Here is a 21,428-nt window from a genome sequence, read left to right as displayed (position 1 = left end):
GAATGTGTGAGGAGAAGTAAGGGATTGTGGTAGAACAAGTGTAAATGAATATTTGATTGTTGCCTGTACTCAGTGGGCTGAAGGGTCTATTGTTATGCTGTGCAACTCTGACTCTATATGACTAATAGATAAATACATCTCCTTCCCTGAAACCCAATAATGGACAGATGCATTTTTTGCCAATAAACCGGAAAGATTTTTACAACAATCTGTTAGTTACTTGGAGACAATTACTGTTTTTTTTATTACAGATGTATTTGAAGTTACTTATCTGAATTACTATTTACATAACAAAATCTGTAATGTTATACAAAGACACTGAATCCAGCATCAGGTACACAGGAACTAGCACTAATAAGCACGAATCATATTCACTAGAACAAGCACCTTTCAAGCACACTCTATCACATGCATCTGCTGTTCTAAATTTTTCAGCTTGCCTTTTTCCTTCTAATCATTTTCTCTTCTCCACTAAATTGAAATTGTCACATTAATGAGTGTGTGGATGTATGGAAGATCTTCCATTGCAATCACTATTCAGGATACTAGAATATCTGTTTGTAGGGGGCATCAGAACCCAGCTTAATATTTCCCCAGAAACATCCGATGCTACAATACACTTTCTAGGAAAGGTCATTAGACGGCTTTCAACCTGACTGCCATCTCCCAGGCAGCTCAAAGCAAAAGCAGTGGTCAGCTGCTCCATCCTGCATCATCATTACTAAAACCCATAGACTTTTCAGTTACCAGGTATCGTGCATGCTCAGTTTTCCGACGCTATATATTCTCATTGACACAAATCCAGAATACATTATGGACTTACAATCAACACAAATTCCATACGCTTTTCCCCTTTTCTGGGGCAACTATCTGGAATGACCTCTCTGTTGAGAGCTGGTTTTTGTCCGAAGGTATTTGCAGTCAGCTTATCCTCTATCACTGGCTCACCAAACTGTTCTGAAAGAAAAAAAAGCACATTTTAACATGTCAGAGAATTTCAGGGAGGGAAGGTAGTGGAACAGGTTGCTACTATGTAAGATTTCAAACAGATCTAAGTGTAAGAATCCTTCTGCCTCTAATACTGACAGCTCATCACTGAAGGGTGCAGATTTTCTGAATGACAATAGAAATGGCATTGTCAAAACAAAACTGATTGCTTAGCAATGACGAAGTTCTGAAGAAAAAGCTCACAGCTCAGAAAATAAACCTTAAGTACCCTAGACTCTTACCAATACTATAGGGATGTGCAGCCACACCCCATTGAGGACACCCTGGAACTACATTCATTTTAACATCTTTGAGCATCCTTATAAACCTCATGGCTTTGTCAGGACAATGTTTGGATTTCCTTTCTCTTGGCCCTTCCACTGTCTGCCTTTATGTGTATCCTGTGCTGCCTGCTATAGTGCAATATAGTCCCTTAGGAATAACATGTGCAAAACAGCTGCTGAGAAGAAACTTTGAAACCTTTTTTGAATCTAACGTGAAACTTGTTTTTTTAAAAAATTTGTTTCAGTTGCTGTTTGAGGAAGAAAAGGTGGGTTTCATACTTACACGTTTTTCTTCAGCATGTTGGCCATCAAGTCAGTGCTGGTTCACTACACAATCCCACTCCCCCGCTACTTTTTTCCCAATAACCTATTCTCTGCACATTCCCAATAACTTCCCTCAGATTCTACAACACAGCCAAAGGGCATTTCCAGTGGCCTGTTAAGCTACCAACCAGCCAATCTACATATCCTTGGGCAGTGAGCAGAATATGGAACTTCCAGGAGAAATCCACACTGTCACAGGGAAATGGTGCAAACCCCATATTGATAACACCAAATTTAGGATTGAATCCTGGTCACTGGAGCTGTGAAGGAACAACTCTACCAGCTGTACCGCTCTGCTGCAGGGTGACAGTACTAAACATAAAAGGATTAAGGTGCTGGCTGATCTACATCCATTACTTCCAATTAAAATCAAAGACTCACACTCAATGAGCTTCCAACTAATAATTCTCACGATTCAGGTAATCAACATCAAATATCCTCAAATCCCTGTAAGAAAATAAGCTCATATTTCCACAAATCAAATCCCTCTACTAATTCCCAAATCTCCACTGTCAGTAAAAGTGCCTTTGTGTTCTGTAATATTACAATTTTTAAACTTGCATTAGAACCACGTGTAACTCAAAAGCAGCTTAATCCAAGTGTAAATATGATAACAACTACTTATAGTTGTTTTGCATTTGTTTTTTGGAGAGGTGGGCCCTGCACTAATATTTTAGATTTTTTTTAAAAAGAAATGTAGCACCAGCTGCAACCCCAAACACAAGAACTTCCTTTGGGCCTGTCCCACCCAGAAATTGTTTGCTAAAGTAAGAAGCATAGTTTAGATGAAGAGGATGATAAAACAGGAAGCTTCTTTAAATGTTCAGCCCCGTTCGAAATGCACTAACAACCCTTGACCTTTCTTAATCCAGATATCTTGATGATTATCTTGTGGAGGTTACCAGTTTTCAACCCTATGTCTACTCCTTGTCTCTCTCATCCTCAACCACAATCCTAGGCCCTTTTCTAGAATTTCGGACTAGTCATCAACTTACCTCTGATCCAAGACACGATGTCCAAATCTTCTTTGTATATATATGATGAATTCAGAGGCCCAAATCTTCTTCACCCCAAGAACCTCCGGTCTAAGGTACAGGCTAGATCCCTCTCTGTATTGTTGATTATAACTCTCCTGATTCATGTCGTTTCCTCACACAATGGGAATATTTACTCCGCCTCTATCAGATTGCGAGCAGACCGTCACTCTTTTGATGTTAATCCTATTCACTTACAATGTTAGGATCTGTATTTTTTCAAGCAGTGGTCTTTTTTTTGCAGCTGCAGATGTTAATCTAAATTGATCTAGATTTAATAACTTCTCTCAAACAATTCTACCATTGCTAAATGCACTTGAGGTTTGAATTATAGTATTGTTTTTAAAGGTTACACAACAGCAAAGGACAAGAATATCATAAACAGTTTAGCTTGACATAAAAAGGGATGGGTCGAGTGTGAGAAGAGATAAAACTGGGTAAGTCCCAAGATCACAAAAAGGTTCTTTTTGTAACTTTTTACTTCTCACCCTTGTAATGCTCCCTATCTTCAGCTAAGGACAAAGTAGTCTTTGATGCCATATTTCCTCATGGCCTGGCATGTGATATCTATTCAGAACTTATTTCTCCAACAAATGCTCTTATGTTCCAGCTGGTACATTGCAAAGGCAGTTATACTGCACAGAAGCAAACTATTCAGACCAATAGCCTTCTCCTATAGCTATTGCATTCAGCATGTGTTTCTGTTCATGAGGTTTTAAGATATCTCCTTGAATTCATCTCAGGACTCATCGCAATAAGTTTCATATACTTATCACTCTTCAGGGTAAGTAATTGTCCCTGATTTCTCCTCATATTTATTGGTAACATTAATGTTCCTTAGTCTTGGGCACGTAATGGTCTGTTGCTACACACCCCTTCAAAAAGGGCAGTGGCACAAGTGCATAGCAGTTAGCCAATACTTTACAATGCCAGCTATAGGATCAGGGTTTAATTCCCACACCTGTCTGTAAGGAGTTTATATGTTTTCCTCATGACTGTGGATTTCATCTTGGTATTCCTCACACACGGTTAAGGTTAGTGAGCTGCAAGCATGCTATATTGGCACTGAAACTGTGGTGACACTTGCAGGCTGCCCAGCACAACCTTTGTTGATTTAATTTGATGCAAAATGATGAATTTCACTGTATGTTTTGATGTACATGTGTCTTATAAAGCTAACAGGTTACAAAGGTCCCCACACTGTTTTGTCTTTCATGATGTAAATATCTCCTGACTTTTAGCAATAAGTAAACTTTTAAATCAGTTTTACCCGTGCTGTTATGCTCTCGGAAAGGGTTATGCACAGATGTAGGCCTCCTAACCTGTGGTCAATAGTTAGCCCTTTTACCAGATTGTTGTTCACAGGCCAAAGGAAAATTTGGTCTTTTTGATTTTTTAAATATATTTGCCACCAGTTTTTCTCATACTTTCTCTGTCCTTTTTTGTTTTCATTTTTTCTTCTTTCACTGTGAGCTTATTATAATCAGCTTGCTTCTCACATGATCTTAACCTGACAACTTTCATTTGCTCTTTTTCCACTTCTACTCATCGTTTATTTCTTTGCTCATTCATATAGTTCTGGGTTTAACTGCTCTGTCCTGTGAGTACCTATACCATACTGAGTCAGCTTCTTCTTAAAGTCCTCCATTACTTGATGATAGATTCATCTACCAATCTTTGATTCCACTTCACTTCAGCCAGATCAGTTCTCAATCTAACAAAATATGTCATTCTTCTACGCCATTCTTTAACTTAGATTATCCTTATTTTATCTATGCCATATCCTTATGGCATGATTACCACAGTTATTTACATGTTTCCTCAGTGATACCTGCTAAACTACTCATACTAGGACCATATCCAGCTGATTGGTCTATTGGTCTGTTAGATCCACCAATATGGTTCACCAGGAATCATGGAATCTCCTTTACTTCATATATGATTCAGTGCTGGGTTTCTTGTTGAGCAGGAAATGTACTAACTCTGGAAGATTTCTTCATCACACTTTTTGCCCCCTATATTATTATTAAGGAATCTATATTAAGTTAAATATTCCCCTTATGGCTTTTGCATCTCTTTAAATTTCTCTCTGATATTTTCATTTAGTTCATTTCCCACGAGTTGGCGGCCTATTTAATACTCCAGTGGTATTATAGCACCTCTATTGCTTTTTAACTCCAACCGAATAGACTCCGCCCTTAACCACTTCAGAACATTCACCCTCTTGAGCAATGCAACAATCCCCTTAATAAACAGGTCACATTCTGAGGCTTGATTAACAGTGACTCATACTTATGAAGGCATAAACATATCAATAGGATCAAGAATAGGGCACTCAGCTCTTTGAGCCAGTTCCACCATACCATAATTCCATAGCTGATATGACACAATCTCAACACCAGATTGCTGTTCCCCTCAGGTAACCTTTCAACGCCTTGGCTTATCAAGCAGTTACCTTCCTCTGCCTTTAAAAAGGGCCATCTATTTGCTATCTTGGAGTTTTAGCAGGTGCACTGAAGTGAACTTTGCTGCTCCTCAAGCTCAGTAATCCTAAACTGGTTCTTGTTCTATTAGATCCATTGACATGGTTCATCAGGAATCATGAAATACCCTTTAGTGCCTATGTGATTCATTTGTACAGTTCAACAACCCCTCCATGATGTATGAAATTCTGCACTTGTTCTGCAATTCCCTTTCCAGCTCAGATACTTTCCTATTTGAGCTACCCCAGCCTTACTTTTACCTTACTCCACAATTCAAATTACAGGTTTGTGTAAAGATAATTGTTATTCTTAACTATCTAACCCTGTAGGCTTGTTAAGAATACCACCCTCCCTACTTAACAAACGTCTACCTGGGATTCACTCCAAGTCTTAACCTTTTAAATTTCAACCCTATCAGCTGTTCTGAATTAAAATCAACTCAGCAGAAACTGTATTCTGTGAAAAGCAGTGTTCTAAACCACCATAATCTCAAGATCTGAGTCAGTTACCCTAGTTCTGTCTCACACTCTCGGGTAACATCTTCACCATTGACTAACACAGCAAATGAAACTACAAATTAAGGTTAAGCAAATTCAGACAACACTATTTTTTTACATTCCAAAATGAAATCATTCTCTTACAAATTCCCTTGCTCATCACGTCTCCATTCTTTACTCTTGGTGGAATCTGTAGGAAATTGCTCTCTTGTGTTTTAGCAGAACCCGCATATATTTGTACTGCCAGGATCTCATGCACACCATGTGATTGATTTTGCAATGGTGCTGCCTGCTTCTGTAAATTTTTAATTGCGTTTTATAATGGGATACCCACTGCTGTAACATTAGACATGTAACAGCCAGTTTCTACATAAAGACCTACAATGGAATTATGATTAGATAATAGGTAATAATGATATCCAGTGGCTACACGCATGAAGAGTAGTGTAGTGGATACTGTAATGCTACTAGAACTCGGTGTGTTCTGTTCTGTATTCACCTCACCCACCCCAATGGAATGTGTGGGGTTTCCCCCCAGTGCTCTGGTTTCCTCCCACAGTCCAAAGATGTACTGGGTCTGTGAATTGGTCATTGTAAATTGTCTCGTGATTTGGTTAGGGTTGATCGGGTTTGTCAGGGGTTGCTGAGCCAGCGTGGCTCGAAGAGCCAGGAGGGCCTATTCCACGACAAGTCTCTAAATAAATTAAGTTAAAGAGATTGGACTTGTAGAGGTATAAAATAATGACCAAAGTTATGAGGGTGTAGTCCAATGACTCACATGCATTCACAAAGAGGAAATAAAATATTAAGTAATACAGAAGAAAAGTGAGGTCTAAAATCAAAATAAATAACTGTGATTATGATTGTGTGATGCCTGCCCTTATGTTGCTGATACACATACTGTAACGTGGTAAAGTTCCCCTCTCCCCCTTTTATTTCAAGAAGTCTCAAATGCTCTTTCAGACCTCATTCAACTGGTCATTCTTCATTTGTGGCCCCTAATACAGGGATCCCAACCTTAACTCACTCTGGCCAGAAACCAGCAGTGCAGGTAAAAAAAAACTACCGTAGATTCCGGACTACAGAGCGCACCTGATTAAAAGCCGCTGGCTCTAATTTTAGAAATAAAATCAATTTTTTAATTGTAAAGGCCGCACCGGATTTTAGGCCGCACCGGATTTTCGGCCACAGGTGTCCCACGTTGTAATATGAGATATTTACACAGAAAGATATTACACGTGAGGATTTTTTAACTTTTAATTAAATCCATATGGTAACAAAAACAAATACATATTGCAAATGCTTTTTTTCGAACCGTGCCCGTAACGCGGCTACTTTTAAATATATGTTGCGTATACTTCTTTACTGAACAACATTCCAATATCTCCTAACGACTGGTAAAAAATATATATACTGCAGCCTACCAGGAAAAGTTATTGATCGCCTTTAACTTAAAAGCAGCGTTTTCGCTCGGGTCTGATGCCACTCCACCGCTTGACCCCCACCTTTCCGTTTATTCGCAAACGGCGTTTTCCCACAAGACACCGTGAAACCGGGTGTGACGTCATAGCATCCCGCGATGTAGTACAGAAAACAAATATAGTTAAAACTCTTCTAACTTTAACTAGAAAATGAATTACTAAGAGAAAATATTATAAACTAAATAACTGCCATAAGGCAGCACAATGCTTCGAGTGTTTTCCATGTTGATGAGGGTGAGTACAAATGACTGATTTACAATAATTTAATTGTGAAAGTGCGCTTGATTTATCGTACAATTTCATTGGACCTCTGTGAACTACTCATCAATTTTATTGGTCTACTGTTATGAGGCAAAATGTTTACGAGGCGGCATGAAAAAAATCATGTATTAGCCGCTCCGGATTAAAGGCCGCAAAGTTCAAAGCTGTTCAAAATGTGGGAAAAAAGTAGTGGCTTAAAATCCGGAATCTACGGTACTTTCCCAATACAGGTCACATCTCACTTGCTTTTTTGACAGGGTACGTGAATGCCCAACCTATTTAGATACATAGATCAGAATCTAGTGACATTATTGAGGCACGTTTGCCATATTAGTTGAAGGCTTCCCTCTCAAGTCATACCTGTCTGATGCCTGGCTGAGCGCAAGTGGAGAATCAACAGGATTATTAAAATGTATTTTTGGTGTCTGTGTGGCAGGAGGAGGAGGAGGAGTGAGAAACACTGGCCAGGCTACATTATCAGTAGCCTCGTTAAGCCAAGCTTGTGTGCATTGCATCTGTATCAACTTACAATGAAGGCTTGAATACCAATGTACTTGTGAGGTGCATCATGGACAAGCTCGATCCTGTTCCAATATGGCCCCCGGTTTTCAAGTCTTAGAATGGGTAGTATTCCATATGCCAACCACGGCTGGCATTTATTTTTGTTAATGTTTTCCCTATGGAATTCTGAGGCTAACTATCATCCCCTCAAACTAATCACTAAGCTTGAAGACGTAAGCGTTGATACCTCTCTATGAAACTGGATCCTCGATTTCCTCTCTTACAGACCCCAGTCCATATTGGATTGGCGACAACCTCTCCTCCACAATCACCAATAGCACAGGCACACAACAATGCTGTGTGCTTAGCACCTTGCTCCACTCATTTTATGCCTATGCCATGTTAAGTTTGCTGACGATGCCACTGTTAGCTGAATCAAAGGTGATGATGAATAGGCATATGGGAGGGAGAATGAAAGTCTGGTTGAATGGTGCCACAACAACCTCTCACACAATGTCAGCAAATCCAAAGAGATGATCATCAACTACAAGACGAAGAAGCCAGAGGTCCAGGAGCCAGTCTTCATTAGGGGAGTTATCAGAGGTGGAGAGGGTCAGTACTTTAACTTCCTTGGCATTAATGTATCAGAGATCTGTCCTGGGACTAGCAGGTAAGTGCCTTTAGTTTCTTAGATGTTGATGTAGACTCAGAATGATGACTAAACTTTTAACAAACTTCTATAGATGCGTAGTGGAGAATATTCTACTTGTTTGCATTGCAGCCTGGTATGGGAACACCAGTGCCCAGGAATGGAATGGTCTAGAGAGAGTGGTGGACACAGCTCAGTCCATCACAGGCAAAGCCTCCCCACCACTCAGCACATTCACAAGCTGCGCTGCCACAGCGTCCATCATCAAGCACCCCCACTATCCATGGCACATGCTCTCTCTTTGCTGCTACCATCAGGCTGGCGGTTGAGGAACCTCGGGTACGCCACCAGATCCAGGTACAGTTATTACCGTACAACCATTAGGCACATGAACCAGCGTCGATAACTTCACTCCCCTCAACTCTGAACTGATTCCATAGCCTACAAGCTCACTTTCGAGGACTTTACAGCTCAATATCAGATTTGTTTATTTATCAAGCTAGCTATCTATGTGCACAACTGTCTTCTTTTGCACATTAATTTTTCATCATTGTTTCTGTATAGTTTTATACTTTGTAAATACCATTGTATTTCTTGATTTCCTGTAAATGCCTACAAGAAACTTAAGATAGACAATAATGAAATTTAAATTGAATAAGTATCAGGAAAAATTTATAAAAATTGCTTTGGCAGTAGCCAAAAAAGTTATCGCAGTTACTTGGAAATCTGATTTAAATTTAACTATGGATCGTTGGAATAATGAAATACATAGTTGTATTCCACTTGAAAAAATTACGTATAATTTAAGAAATGAATATGATATATTTTTGAAAATTTGGTCACCATACTTACAAAAGATAGGATTAGATACATAGGTCCTTTGAAGATAAAATTATAGTAATTGGGGAAAGTGAAAATAAATATCAAAATTATTTTGAACACCATGGAGCATGTGGGGATCCTCCGATATCCAGGCAATCTTTCTTCTCTTTTCTTTTTTTTCTCTCTTTCTTTAGATAAGGGTTCGGGGGGAGGGTTAAGGGGAGGGGGAGGGTTAATATTATTTTTCTTACTATTTCATTATCACATTTATTCTTTGTAATCCCTAAAATTCAATAAATAAATAATAAAAATTTTTAAAAACTTAAGATATGGTGGTGTACATACACGTACTCGATAATGTATTAACTTTGACTTATTTGTGGCCTATTGAAAAGCAATCAAAACTGGCACCGACAGTAAACTATGACACTGGATATGTAGCATGACCCTGCCTACTATTATAAATACAAGATGCTGGAAATCCAAAGCAACACGCACAACATACTGGAGGAACTCAGCAGTTCGGGCAAATGAATAAACAGGCTGAGAGCCTTCTTCAGGATTGGAAAAGGAGGAAGACAATAGAATGAAAAGGTGGGAGGAGGACAAGGCGGATTAGCAAAAGGGTATTAGGTGCAGCTGGGTGGGTGGTTACAAACCTGACTGTCCAGGTAGGCCCACTGTCTCTGTCTACTCCTGCCCCGCTGAACTCATGTCCACATGCCTCATGTTCATTCTATCCCCTTGCTTCAGACCCTTCCCACCTACGTCCACAACTCTTCAGATGCTCTCAGTCTCCTCAACAACTTCCACTTCCCTGGCCCTGACCACCTCATGCTCAGCATGAACGTCTAGTCCCTATGCAACTCTATCCCACATCTTAAAAAAAGCTTTAAAGCTCTCCACCTTTTTCTCAACAAACGACCCAATCAGTTCTCTTCCGCTACCACCCTCCTCACCTTGGTCATCAACCTGAAGAGTTTCTCCTTCAGCTCCTCACACTTTCTCCAAAGTCAAGGGGTCACCATGAGCACCTGCTATGCCTGTCTTTCTGTTGGTGGTGTAGAACAGACCATGTTCCAAACCTTCCCCGGTAATCCTCCCCAAGTCTTCCTGCGCTACATTGATGACTGCATTAGTGCTGCTTCATGCACCCATGCTGGGCTTGTCAATTTCATCAACTTCGCCTACAATTTCCACTTTGCCCTTAAATTCACTTCATCCATTTCTGACACCTGTCTCCCTCTTTCTCGATCTCTTTTTCTCCATCTCTGTTGACAAACTATCTACCAACGGCTATCTTAACTGTTCCTCTTCCCACCCGATGTACCGTAAGAATGTTATTCCCTTTTCTCAGTTCCTTCATTTCTGCTGCATCTGTTCACAAGATGAGGTATTCCTTTCCAGGATATCAGAGATGTCCTCCTTCTTCAAAGAATGGGGTTTCACTTCCTCCACCATTGATACCCTTACCCGTATCTCCTCCATTTTCAGGAGATCAGCGCTCACCCCATCTTCCCGCCACTCTAACAGGGATAGAGTTCCCTTAGGGCTCACCTACCGCCAATGAACCTCGGCATCCAATACTTAATACTCAACGGAATCCTACCACCACACACATCCTTACCTCCCTCCTGCACGCTGCAGAAATTGTTTCCTTTATGATTCCCTTGTTCAATTGTCCCTCCCCACTAATCTCCCTCCTACCACATATCCCTGTAAGTGATAGAAATGGTAGCTCTGCCCGTTCAGCTCCTCTCTTACCTCCATCTGGGTCCCAAGCAGACCTTCCAGATGAGACAACATTTCACCTGCGAACCTGTTGGGGTTGTCTATTTTATCTTGTACTCACATGTAACCTCCTCTACATAGGAGAGACTCAATATAAAATGGGGAACTGCTTTGTTGAGCACCTCTGTTCTGTCTGCCAAAAGTGGAGTTTCCAGGTGGACAACCATATTAATTCCTATACCCATTCTGGTTCCAAAATATCAGTCCATAGCCTCCTCTTTTGCCACAATGAGGCCACACTTAGGGTGCAGGAGCAACACCTTATATTCCATCTCGGTAGCCTCAATGGCATGACCACTGATTTCTCCTTCCAGTAATATTTTCCTTCCTCATCTGTTTTTTTCTATCCCCGTTCCTGGCCTCTTCCCTCTTCTCACCTGCATATCACCTCCTCCTTGTGCCCCTCCTTCTTCCCTGTCTCCTATGATCCACCCTCTTTTCCTATCATATTCCTTCTATTCCAGCCCTTTACCTTTCCCACCAAAACCTGGCTTTACTTATCACCTTGCAGCTAATCCTCCTTCCGTTCTCCCGGCTTATTCTAGTGCCTTCCTCCTTCCTTTCCAGCCTGAAGAAGGGTCTCAGCCGAAAACGTCGGCTGTTTATTCATTTCCATGGGTGCTGCCTGATCTGCTGAGTTCCTCCAGCACATTGTGTCTGGCTCTGACCATTTGTTTTCATTCTTTATAGCCTTTCACTGGCTCAGCTATATGGATATCGTCCAAAATATCTGCTCCAGCATCCAGTCTAAAAGGTCTAATTTCATTTCCTCCTGGATATCAGATACAAAAACCAAACTTGCAGCAAACAATTTCTCTTCTTATCCATTATTGATAACTGTGGAATGCCTCAGGGATTTATCCTTATTTGCACAGGTCTTTTTGATATTATTTGAAATTCTGGGGTTAGCTTTCAGATGAAGCTTCCTTATTCCCACCTGTTTCAAACCTCTTTTCTGCCTCTGTGATGTTGAACTGCAAACATCATAGAACATAGAATAGTAATGCACAGAGACAGGCCCTTCAGCCCATCTAGTCCATGCTGAAACCATTTAAACTGCCTACTCCCATCAACCTACACTGGGCCATATCCCTCCATACCCCTACTATCCATGTACCTATCCAAACCTTGCAAAGCTTTGAAATCAAGCTCACAGATACCACTTCGGCTGGCAGCTCATTCCACACTCTTACCATCCTCTGACTGAAGTTTCCCCTCATGTTTGCTGTAAACTTTTCACCTTTAACCCATGACCTCTGGTTGTAGTCCCACACAACCTCAGTGGAAAAAGCCTGCTTGCATTTATCCTATCTATACCCTTCATAATTTTGTATATCAAATCTCCTCTCAATCTTCTACGTTTCAAGGAATAAACTCCAAAACTATTCAATCTTTCCTTATAAATCAGGTCCTTCTGTCTCAGCAACATCTTTCTAAATTTTTTCTGTTCACTTTCAACCTTATTTACATCTTTCCTGTAGGTAGGTGCCCAAAATTGCACATAATACTCCAAATTAGGCCTCACCAATGTCTTATACAATTTCAAGATAACAGCCCATCTCCAGTACTCAGTACTTTGATTTATGAAGGCCAATGTGCCAAAAGCTTTCTTTGCAACCCTATCTACCTGTGATGCCATTTTCAATTACTTATGGACCTGTATTCCCAGGTGCCTCTGTTCTACCACACTCCTCAGTGCCCTACCCTGGTCGGTCCTACCAAAGTGCAATATCTTGCACTTGTCTGCATAAATTTTAATTCCTATTTTGCAGCCCATTATTCCAGCTGATGCAGATCCCTCTGCAAGCTACGAGAGCTTACCTCGCTCTCCACTACACCCCAATCTTGGTGTAATCCGCAAATTTGTTGATCCAGTTAACCACATTATCATCCAGATCATTGATATAGATGAAAAACAACAATGGACCCAGTATGATGCCTACAGTACACCACTAGTTACAGATCTCCAATCAGAGAGGCAGCCATCTACGACCACTCTCTCATTTCCCCCACAAAGCCAATTTACCACCTCAACTTGAATGCCAAGCGACTGAATCTCATGTTGTGTCACACTAGTAACACCTAATTAAATTAATCCTTTCTGCCTGCACAAACTCTATATTCCTCTATTTCCTGTAATATTCATGTGCACATCTAATAACCTCTGTCATATTTGCCTCCAGTACTTCCCCAGGCATCTCATTCCAGGCATTCACCCACTCTGTGTAAAACAATCTGTCTGCACATTTCCTTTGAACTTTCCCTTCCTCACCTTAAATGCAAGTCTTCTAGTATCAGACATTTTGACCCTAGGAATAAAAGATACCAGATCTCTATCTATGCCTTGACTCTCAACATCCTTTAAACTTCTATCAGGTCGCTCTTTAGCCCCTAGCATTTCAGAAAAAGGAACTGAAGCCTGCCCGCCTCTTCTCATAGCATAAGGCCTCTATTCCAGGAGGAATCCTGGTAAACCTCATTTGCACCCTTTCCAAACCCTTTACACTCTTCCTATAATGTAGCAACAAATATGAATGCGGTTCCCCACATGCAGCCTAACCAGAGTTTTATAAAGCTGCAACATAACTTCCTGACTCTTGAACTTAATCCCCGACAGATAAGGGCAAGCATGTCATGCACTTTCTTTATTACCCTATCAACTTGTGTAGCAACTTTCAGAGAGAAATGGACTTGGAACCCAAGATCCCTGTCTAGCAACAACGTAAAGAGACCTTCCATTAACTATACTCTTTCACATAATATTTGATTTCCCTAATGCAACACCTCACACTTGACTGGGTTAAACTCCATCTGCCATTTCTCTGCCCATATCTGCAACTGATCTACATATATCCAACTGTAACACAAACAGCAGAGGTCCCAGCACAGATCTCTACAGAACACCACGAGTCATGGACCTCCAGTCAGAATAAGGTCCATTGATTACTATCCTCTGTTTTAATAAGATTTATTAACTACTGTCCTCTGTTTTCTATAGGCAAGTCTATTCTGAAATCCACACTGTCATGGATCCCATGCATCGTAATTTTCTGGATGAGCTGCCATGATGACTGTGTCGAATGCCTTACAGAAGTCCATATAGACAACACCCACAGTTCTACCACCTTCATCACTTCCTTGAAAAACTCAGCTTTGGAACAAATCAGAGGAACTTCATTAGCTCTTTACTAGCCCTATGTGTCCTCACCAATGGCTAAAGAGTATAAAAGAATCTCTGTGAAAGCGTCAGCAATCTCCTCTCTTGCCTTTCTCAATAACCTGGGATAGTTCCCATCAGGTTCTGGGGTTATACCATCTTATTGCTCTTTGAGAGACCCAGTACCACCTCCTCCTTGATACAAGGATACCCTAGAATATCAGTTTACCACCCCACCCTTTAATCTCAGTATTGTCCAAGTTTTCCTCCTCTGTGAATACCAATGCAAACTAATTGTTTAGTACCTTGCCCATTTCTTCCTCTGGATGCCAGGCATGAACTCTTTCCTTTACCTTGAGTGGTCCCTCAGTACCCTCTTGTTTTTAATATATACACAAAATGCCTTATGATCTTCTTTAGTCCTACTTGCCAAAGACATTTCATTGCCCCATTAGACCTCCTGAATGCCTGTTTAGGTTCTCTTCTGCTTCACTTACGTTCCTCTAGGGCTCAGTCCCATTTCACTTTCCTAAGCCTTGTATATGCTTCCTTTTGCTTTCTGACTACATTTACAGCATTTATCATCTAAGATTCCTGAACCTTGCCATCCATGTCTTTTTTTCTCACAAGTATATGGTGGTCAGAAATTCTAACCAGTTAACCTTAAAGTAACTCCCATATGTCAGATATGGATTCACCCAATAACAGCTGCCTAACAGTGCTATAGTAAACCTTTCCCCAATTTATCACTATCCCCTGAGGTCCAATCTTATTCTTATCCATAACTATCTGTGAACTTGCGGAGTTTAGATCACTGTTCCCAAATGGTCTTCCACTGTAACTCTGATCACCTGGCCAAGCTTCCAAAATGACTTCTAAAATGTCCCCTTTCCTAGCTGGATTGTCTATATGCTGCGTAAAGGAACCCACCTGGATGCACCTAAACAATTTTTGCCCCATTTAAACCTCTGGCGCTCCGGGAGTCCCAGTCAATATTAGCAAAATTAAGTTCGCCCACTGCAACTACATCTAATTGATCATTCAAGATGGCGGCGCGACGCAGCTTGCAGCGGCCACTCCGGAACTGATTATCTGTTATTTGTGAAGTGGGGTGCCGTGCGCAATCATAATCGATTGAAAACGGACATGGGAGCACGGAGGAACATCGGGAAATTCCAGGAAGACCTTCTTTGTTGCTGCTGCTGCTGTGAGGTCTGGGACTCTGCTGAGAAGAAAAGGCCCCCAATCCTCGGGGTCGCGTTGCCGATGGCCGTTGGTGGGGCCATCTTAATACACTCAGCAGAGCGTGGTGCTCGGAGAAGCTGTGCCGGAGGGGATGGTCGTCGGCTCGGAGTCCTTTCGACAGACTCAGGTCACTTTCGTTGTGTGCTGCATCTGCGAGGCTGAGTCAGGCGGCGCCTTGGAAGTCCATAGCGGGGGTATTCCCTTCTGCCGCCAGCGTGGGATGGCGAGTCTTTCGGGACCCTGGGGACTTGTGGAACTGTGGTGATTTCTTTTGAACTTACAGTTCTTTAACATCTTGGACTATTTTTACTGTTCCCATAGTCTGTTTTTTATCAATTATGCTATTGTTTGCACTGTTGTAACTATAAGTTGTAATTATGTGGTTTTGTGCAGGTCTTGTAGCTTTAGTTTTTGGTCTTGTTTTTGTCTGGTGGATTTGGAGCTTCGTTCCGGGGAATGCACTAGACGGTAGCGCGATATTAATACGCAGCAGCCTCTCCGGACTCTGGATTGGGGATTGCCAAACATTACGTGGATTTTCTGGTGTAGTCTGTTTTGTCGTATGCTTTTGTGATATCATTCTGGGGGAACATTGTCTCATTTTTTAACTGCATTGCATTTGTTTTCTAAATGACAATAAACTGAATCTGAATCTGAATCTTTCCATAACCTGCTTCTGTATATCTTCCCCTTTATCTCCCTATCTATTGTGTCTATAATATCTAAATACTGAAACATTGAGCTGCCAGTTCTGGCCTTCTCTCAACCAAATGTCTGTAATATTGTGGTTCTATGTCACCCCAGTGGTGGCATATTCACGTCAAACCAAAGTTTCCTGAAGAATATATCCAAAAACTGCAAATGAAGCATTATGAATGAGATATTCATATAGTAAAATTTAACAAAATTTCAGAACAAACCTTTTTACCCCCAGTTCCATTGTCCATCCTATTGCTTAACCTTGGTGGAAACTGCTTTCAAGAGTTATAGGAAAGCACACATATACACACATTTACACTGCGTGGATCCCAAGTATTCCATGAACTCAACTTTGCAAAGGTCCTGCCTGTTTCTGTTTTCTGGTAATTTTGAGTTGCTACACTCCTGTTCAGATTCTTATAACTGACTCCTCTCCTCTCCCACTTTCAGCTAAAACCACAATGTTTGTATCCTTGGAATCCAATCACTATCAAACTAAACTGAGCTTCTGAATGCAATTTCTCTCCATCACTCAGCTCTGCACTTATGTCAGCCATTAATTTCTGAATGTTTCATCAACTTCTTTTTCTTATCTACAATTGCTTTTCCCAGTTTTCTCTCCAGCTAGGCTCCAATCCAGCAATCTCTAAAATCTATAAAGTCCCTCCATACAAGATCTGTGTCAACCCTCCAGACCTTGTAACTTTATATTAATTCCTATTCCAAATTTTTTAATCTTAAAATTCCATTAAATGTTTAAATCCATTCACATGCTGCATCCAACCTTTGTAACATCCAGACAGCCCTAACCTCACACCTACCAAAAGTCCTAGGATCATCTGACTCTATTCTTGACCACTTCTGTGCCATTACTAATATCCAGATCCCGTGCTTGGGTATTTATGCCCTAAAACTATCCTGCACCTGCTCCTAATGAAACACCCTTCTCCCTTAGACCTACCCTCTTCAATAGTTTGGGATCACTTACTCTCATTTCACTTCCAGGCTGCCTTGCTTGCTGAGTTGCTCCGGCACTTTGTGTGTGCAGCTCAAGTTTATCCATTTTTCTGACTTAGAGGAGCACAGACCTCAGAACACAAGATTTACCACAGCTGAACTTGCTGACAACTATAATTCTAATCTAGTGGCTTTTAATTAGATTGATACACCAGTTACATCTATGAGTGTAGAAATCAGGTTTAATGAAAAATTTCCTTGAATGCTTAGCATGCCTGTCAGATTCCTCTCCCTGCAACTTTAACAGAGATTTTAATGTGTTTATTTGCGATGGATTAAGGCCTCTGTTTAAAGTGTGCTAACAATAACATTGTTTAAAGTAATTTGTCACTCAGTATTGAGCGGCTCTATCTGGATATCTGCTTGGTGAACATTTGGACTCTGTCACGTAATTTATGTCAAAACACGCAGTGAAAATGCCTTGTAACTAATGTCTTACTACTCCTCACCTCACCTCCCCCTTCTCAATAACCAGATTTTATTTGTACTTTCCCTTTAGCTTTGTACCTCAACTCATCTTTAACACCTGCTCTAAATTTCACCTAACTCAGCCCTGTACACCCAAATTCTCAAGAGAAGGCCTTGATCTGCACACCACCCCTCTTGCACAACTCTCCCCATCAAGAAGACACAGTGCCTAAAGAAGGCAGCATCCATCATTAAAGACCCTCACCGTCTTGGATACGCCCTCTTCACATTACTACCATCACTAAAGAAGTATAGAAGCCTCAAGATCCACACTCAATGTTTGGGGAACAGCTACTTTACATCCACCATCATATTTTTGATTGTTCCATCAGCCCATGAACACTTCCCTGTAATTTGCCTTTTGCATTATTTATTAATTTTTGTAACTTATAGTAATTTTTACATTTTGTGCTGTACTGCTGTTGCAAAACAACAAATTTCATGGCACGTATCAATAATAATAAATTTGATTCTAATTCTGATTCCGGCCACTTGCCACTCATCTTCTTTAACCATCTGTAACGTGTCCCCTGTGATACATAACCTTGATCATTGAAGAAGATTCTTTTAATCCCTAACCACTTACCTTCTTCAATGGCCCAACCTTTGTCCTAGGATCATCTACCCTTTCTTCGCCTGAACTGTGAGAACCAGTTTCAGTCCTGTGTGGCATATTTTCCATGGTAGAAAACCATACGTCCAAGGAACCAAATGAAGTTTTACAGCAGAGGGAACCTCATCTGAAACAGTTGTTTGTATCCTGATGCAATAGCTACCTGACACATTTGTTTGGTTGACCGATTTTCTAGGCAAGAATAGTTTTGCCACTGACCTTCATTTTTTTTCCCCCAGTTTTCTCAAGTCAGACATGGACCTGAAAAATTGTTCATGGTAAGCCAGGATGTTGATACTCTGCCAGTCCCATGAGCTCATGTGTTCATTCCACTTAACTGGGACCAGTGCTTAGCAACCAGGGGAAGTAGTCACAATTTGAAAAAAAAAAGTTCAATTCCTACTTAGCCTTTGACACAGTAAAAATGTTACAAAGCATTACCACCTGGCAAGGTTTGCCACCAAGCCGCACGGCAGATAATTAGGATGGAAATTCATCTTTGTTCGCAAGGCCTAAATGAATGATGTGGTACGATATGTACGTTGTAGTTTGTTTCTGAAATTTAAACGCTGAATTAAGAAAGGTGCAATCTTATGACTATTCTATTCTTCTACACTTCATATTTGGTGCATGTACTGAGGAACAGTTCCTAACCCATTACTACAAGCAACCAAGAGCTTGGTGGAAGGAGTAGGCTTTAAGAAGTGACTTAAAGATTGGCAGAGATGGATGGAGGCAGAAAGTCTTGGAAGGAATCTCAGAACTTAAAAGCATCAATAGCTAAAGGCACAGCTACCACTGGAGGACGAACGGCACGATGTATCTCAAAGAGGTGTAAAAGGTCGAAATCGGAGAATTAGAAGGATCTTGGATGGCTCCGGGCACCTAACACTCTGTATAAAAACAAACCTGCCTGAACATTTCCTTTGAAGTTTCCCCTTCTCACCAGAAATGAGAGCCCTCCAGTATTGGATATTTCGATGCTGGGAAAAAAGATGCTGGTTATCTTCTTTATCTATGTCTCTTACAAGGATAAGGACAATTGAGGCCATGGAGTGATTTGAAGAGTAGAATTTAAATTGATAGTTCGCAACATTGTCAGCCAATGTAAGCAACAAGCTCAAATGGGGTAGATGAACACGTGTTGACTTTAGTTAGGATATGGGTGGCAGAATTTTGGATGAACACAATGTTATGATGGGTTTAGGTCAAAGATCATGAGATACCAAAACATGAAATCACTGATGTATTTACTTTGGAAGGGTAAACAATCCTCAAATGCAAACAACTATACAGAATGAATAAACATTTTAGTAAAGCCTACGTAAACATCATTTGAATTCTTAGCAATGTCGCAAGTAAAGACAGTGTGGAGTTTAGTATGCAGTTATCCAGAAATGAAGGCCCAGATTTGATTTCCAGCCTCCAACAGTCTGTAGATGATCTGATCTAGTTAAGGTGCCTTAGTTATTAAAAAAAAATTCCAGAAAATGCCTGGTTGTTGTGTGACCAGACCTGGCTATGATGCTTCTCACTATCTAACTCACTGCTTAATCTTAGAAGTTAAGAGTGGCCACTTGGATGAGGTGAGGGAGTTTGCTTCCAACACACATGAACCTTTAGGAGAGGAAGACAGTAACAAAAATAATAAAGAAATGGCTGCTGTAGCTAATGATAGAGAACGACACACTCACTTCTGTCAATTAAAATTCACACAATCAATTTATATTTACCACATTTTATCTGACCTTATGAAACACAAATCATAAAATGTTAAATTTCGGAAGTCTGCTTGTACCTTGGAGCAAAGACTGAAGGTTCAGCTGGGCCTCTTGATGCAATTCCTCTACACAGGGTGGTCTGGTTGAGGAGTTGAACACATTTATATTCTGTTGCCATGACGACTTGAAATGGGCAGTCCTCTTACTCTCCTGATCCAAGTTTGATCCACCTGAAGTTAAAAATAAATGAGTAATTGTGCATGAATATGAAACAAAGAATTATAATGAAAGGCAGGCAGTGATGGAGTATTTAAGGAATGCAGCAGAAATTCAAATTCAGGCTCTATAGTGTGACACAGAAATTCACTGCAAAGCTTCAATTAGTATGTCAACTTTGATTGGGCTTCTAAATTGACACATCTTTGATCCCTGATGTAGACAGTAACGTGAGTAGCTATTGGTCCAGTGTATAAATCAAAAGGACAATTAACAAGCTGGGCTTCCAAAGCAGGTCACTCTGTACAAATAGGCAAATGCTACTCAAGTAACAGGACACTGCCAGCAGCAGGCAAGCAAGGTCACTAAAGCAATAAAATACCTACCTACCTCTTCAGAAGGCCTACAGACACAGATCCCTGTAGAGAATTGGAGAAACCTATGTGCACAGTCACTCAGACTGTCAAAAAACTGCTAAAAAATCTGTCACAATGTTGCAATGTAGTCTAAGGCGATTTTATTGAATATTTGAAACTATTTCTATTAATCAAAGAGTTTATTAAGCAGGATTTTTTTTCCCATCATTAACACTAGTGGTGTACAATCTGGAATTATTTACTCTGAAGCTAAACTTAACACATACATCATACTGTATGTATTTGTGGAGAAGCAAGTGTTTGATGAGAAAGTCTTCTGGAATTTTTTGAAGAGGGTAAACGCAGGATGAAGGCCACAGGAATCATATTCATGTGAGGCCCTTGCTAATTATTCATGTATTTTCCTCACAAAGCTTTTTTTTTGCCATTTCAGGTAGCATTTCCTAAATCCTGATTTGTAATTCCTATTTTCTGAACGTGTTTGCCAGGCACGGTTATAATTACTAGCATTGAGACCAGAAAATCACAGGTACCTCACTCAGAAAGTCAAGGGAATTTGTTTCGAGTCCTTCTGGCTCTCAGCTGGGAACGTCAAAATGCATACATATTGTGCAAAGCCAATTGGCTCTATTGATAGCATCTCACACCCGAAATGAAACTTCAACCCTTACTCTAGCACTGAAGCTGACTGTTTAGGACAGTACTGAGAGTGCACACAACTGGCATGAATCTCAGGCCCTCTCTGCTGAAGGGCTCTTATGGAGTAATACGTTCACTTGAAGCCTTAACCAATATCACCAC

The 21,428-nt window shown here is 40.7% G+C and overlaps 1 protein-coding gene across 7 annotated transcripts in view; it reads right to left on the bottom strand.

Annotated features, from left to right (window-relative positions):
* Positions 1-21,428, bottom strand: part of nhsl2 (NHS-like 2) — a 373,846-nt gene that overhangs the window by 37,126 nt on the left and 315,292 nt on the right. For 6 of the 7 annotated variants that reach the window (XM_073058201.1, XM_073058197.1, XM_073058198.1 and 3 more), the window contains exons 2-3: positions 20,112-20,264; positions 824-957 (exon numbers count right to left, since the gene is read on the bottom strand). In XM_073058201.1, coding sequence (XP_072914302.1) covers positions 824-957; positions 20,112-20,264 — 287 coding nt within the window. Of the gene's footprint in view, positions 1-823; positions 958-17,203; positions 17,325-20,111; positions 20,265-21,428 lie in introns of those variants that run through there. The other variant, XM_073058203.1, reaches the window with a different exon arrangement.

This window comes from Hemitrygon akajei, chromosome 10, assembly GCF_048418815.1.
Source record: "Hemitrygon akajei chromosome 10, sHemAka1.3, whole genome shotgun sequence".
Lineage (NCBI taxonomy): Eukaryota > Metazoa > Chordata > Chondrichthyes > Myliobatiformes > Dasyatidae > Hemitrygon > Hemitrygon akajei.
This window is presented reverse-complemented; position numbering and strand designations above follow the sequence as displayed.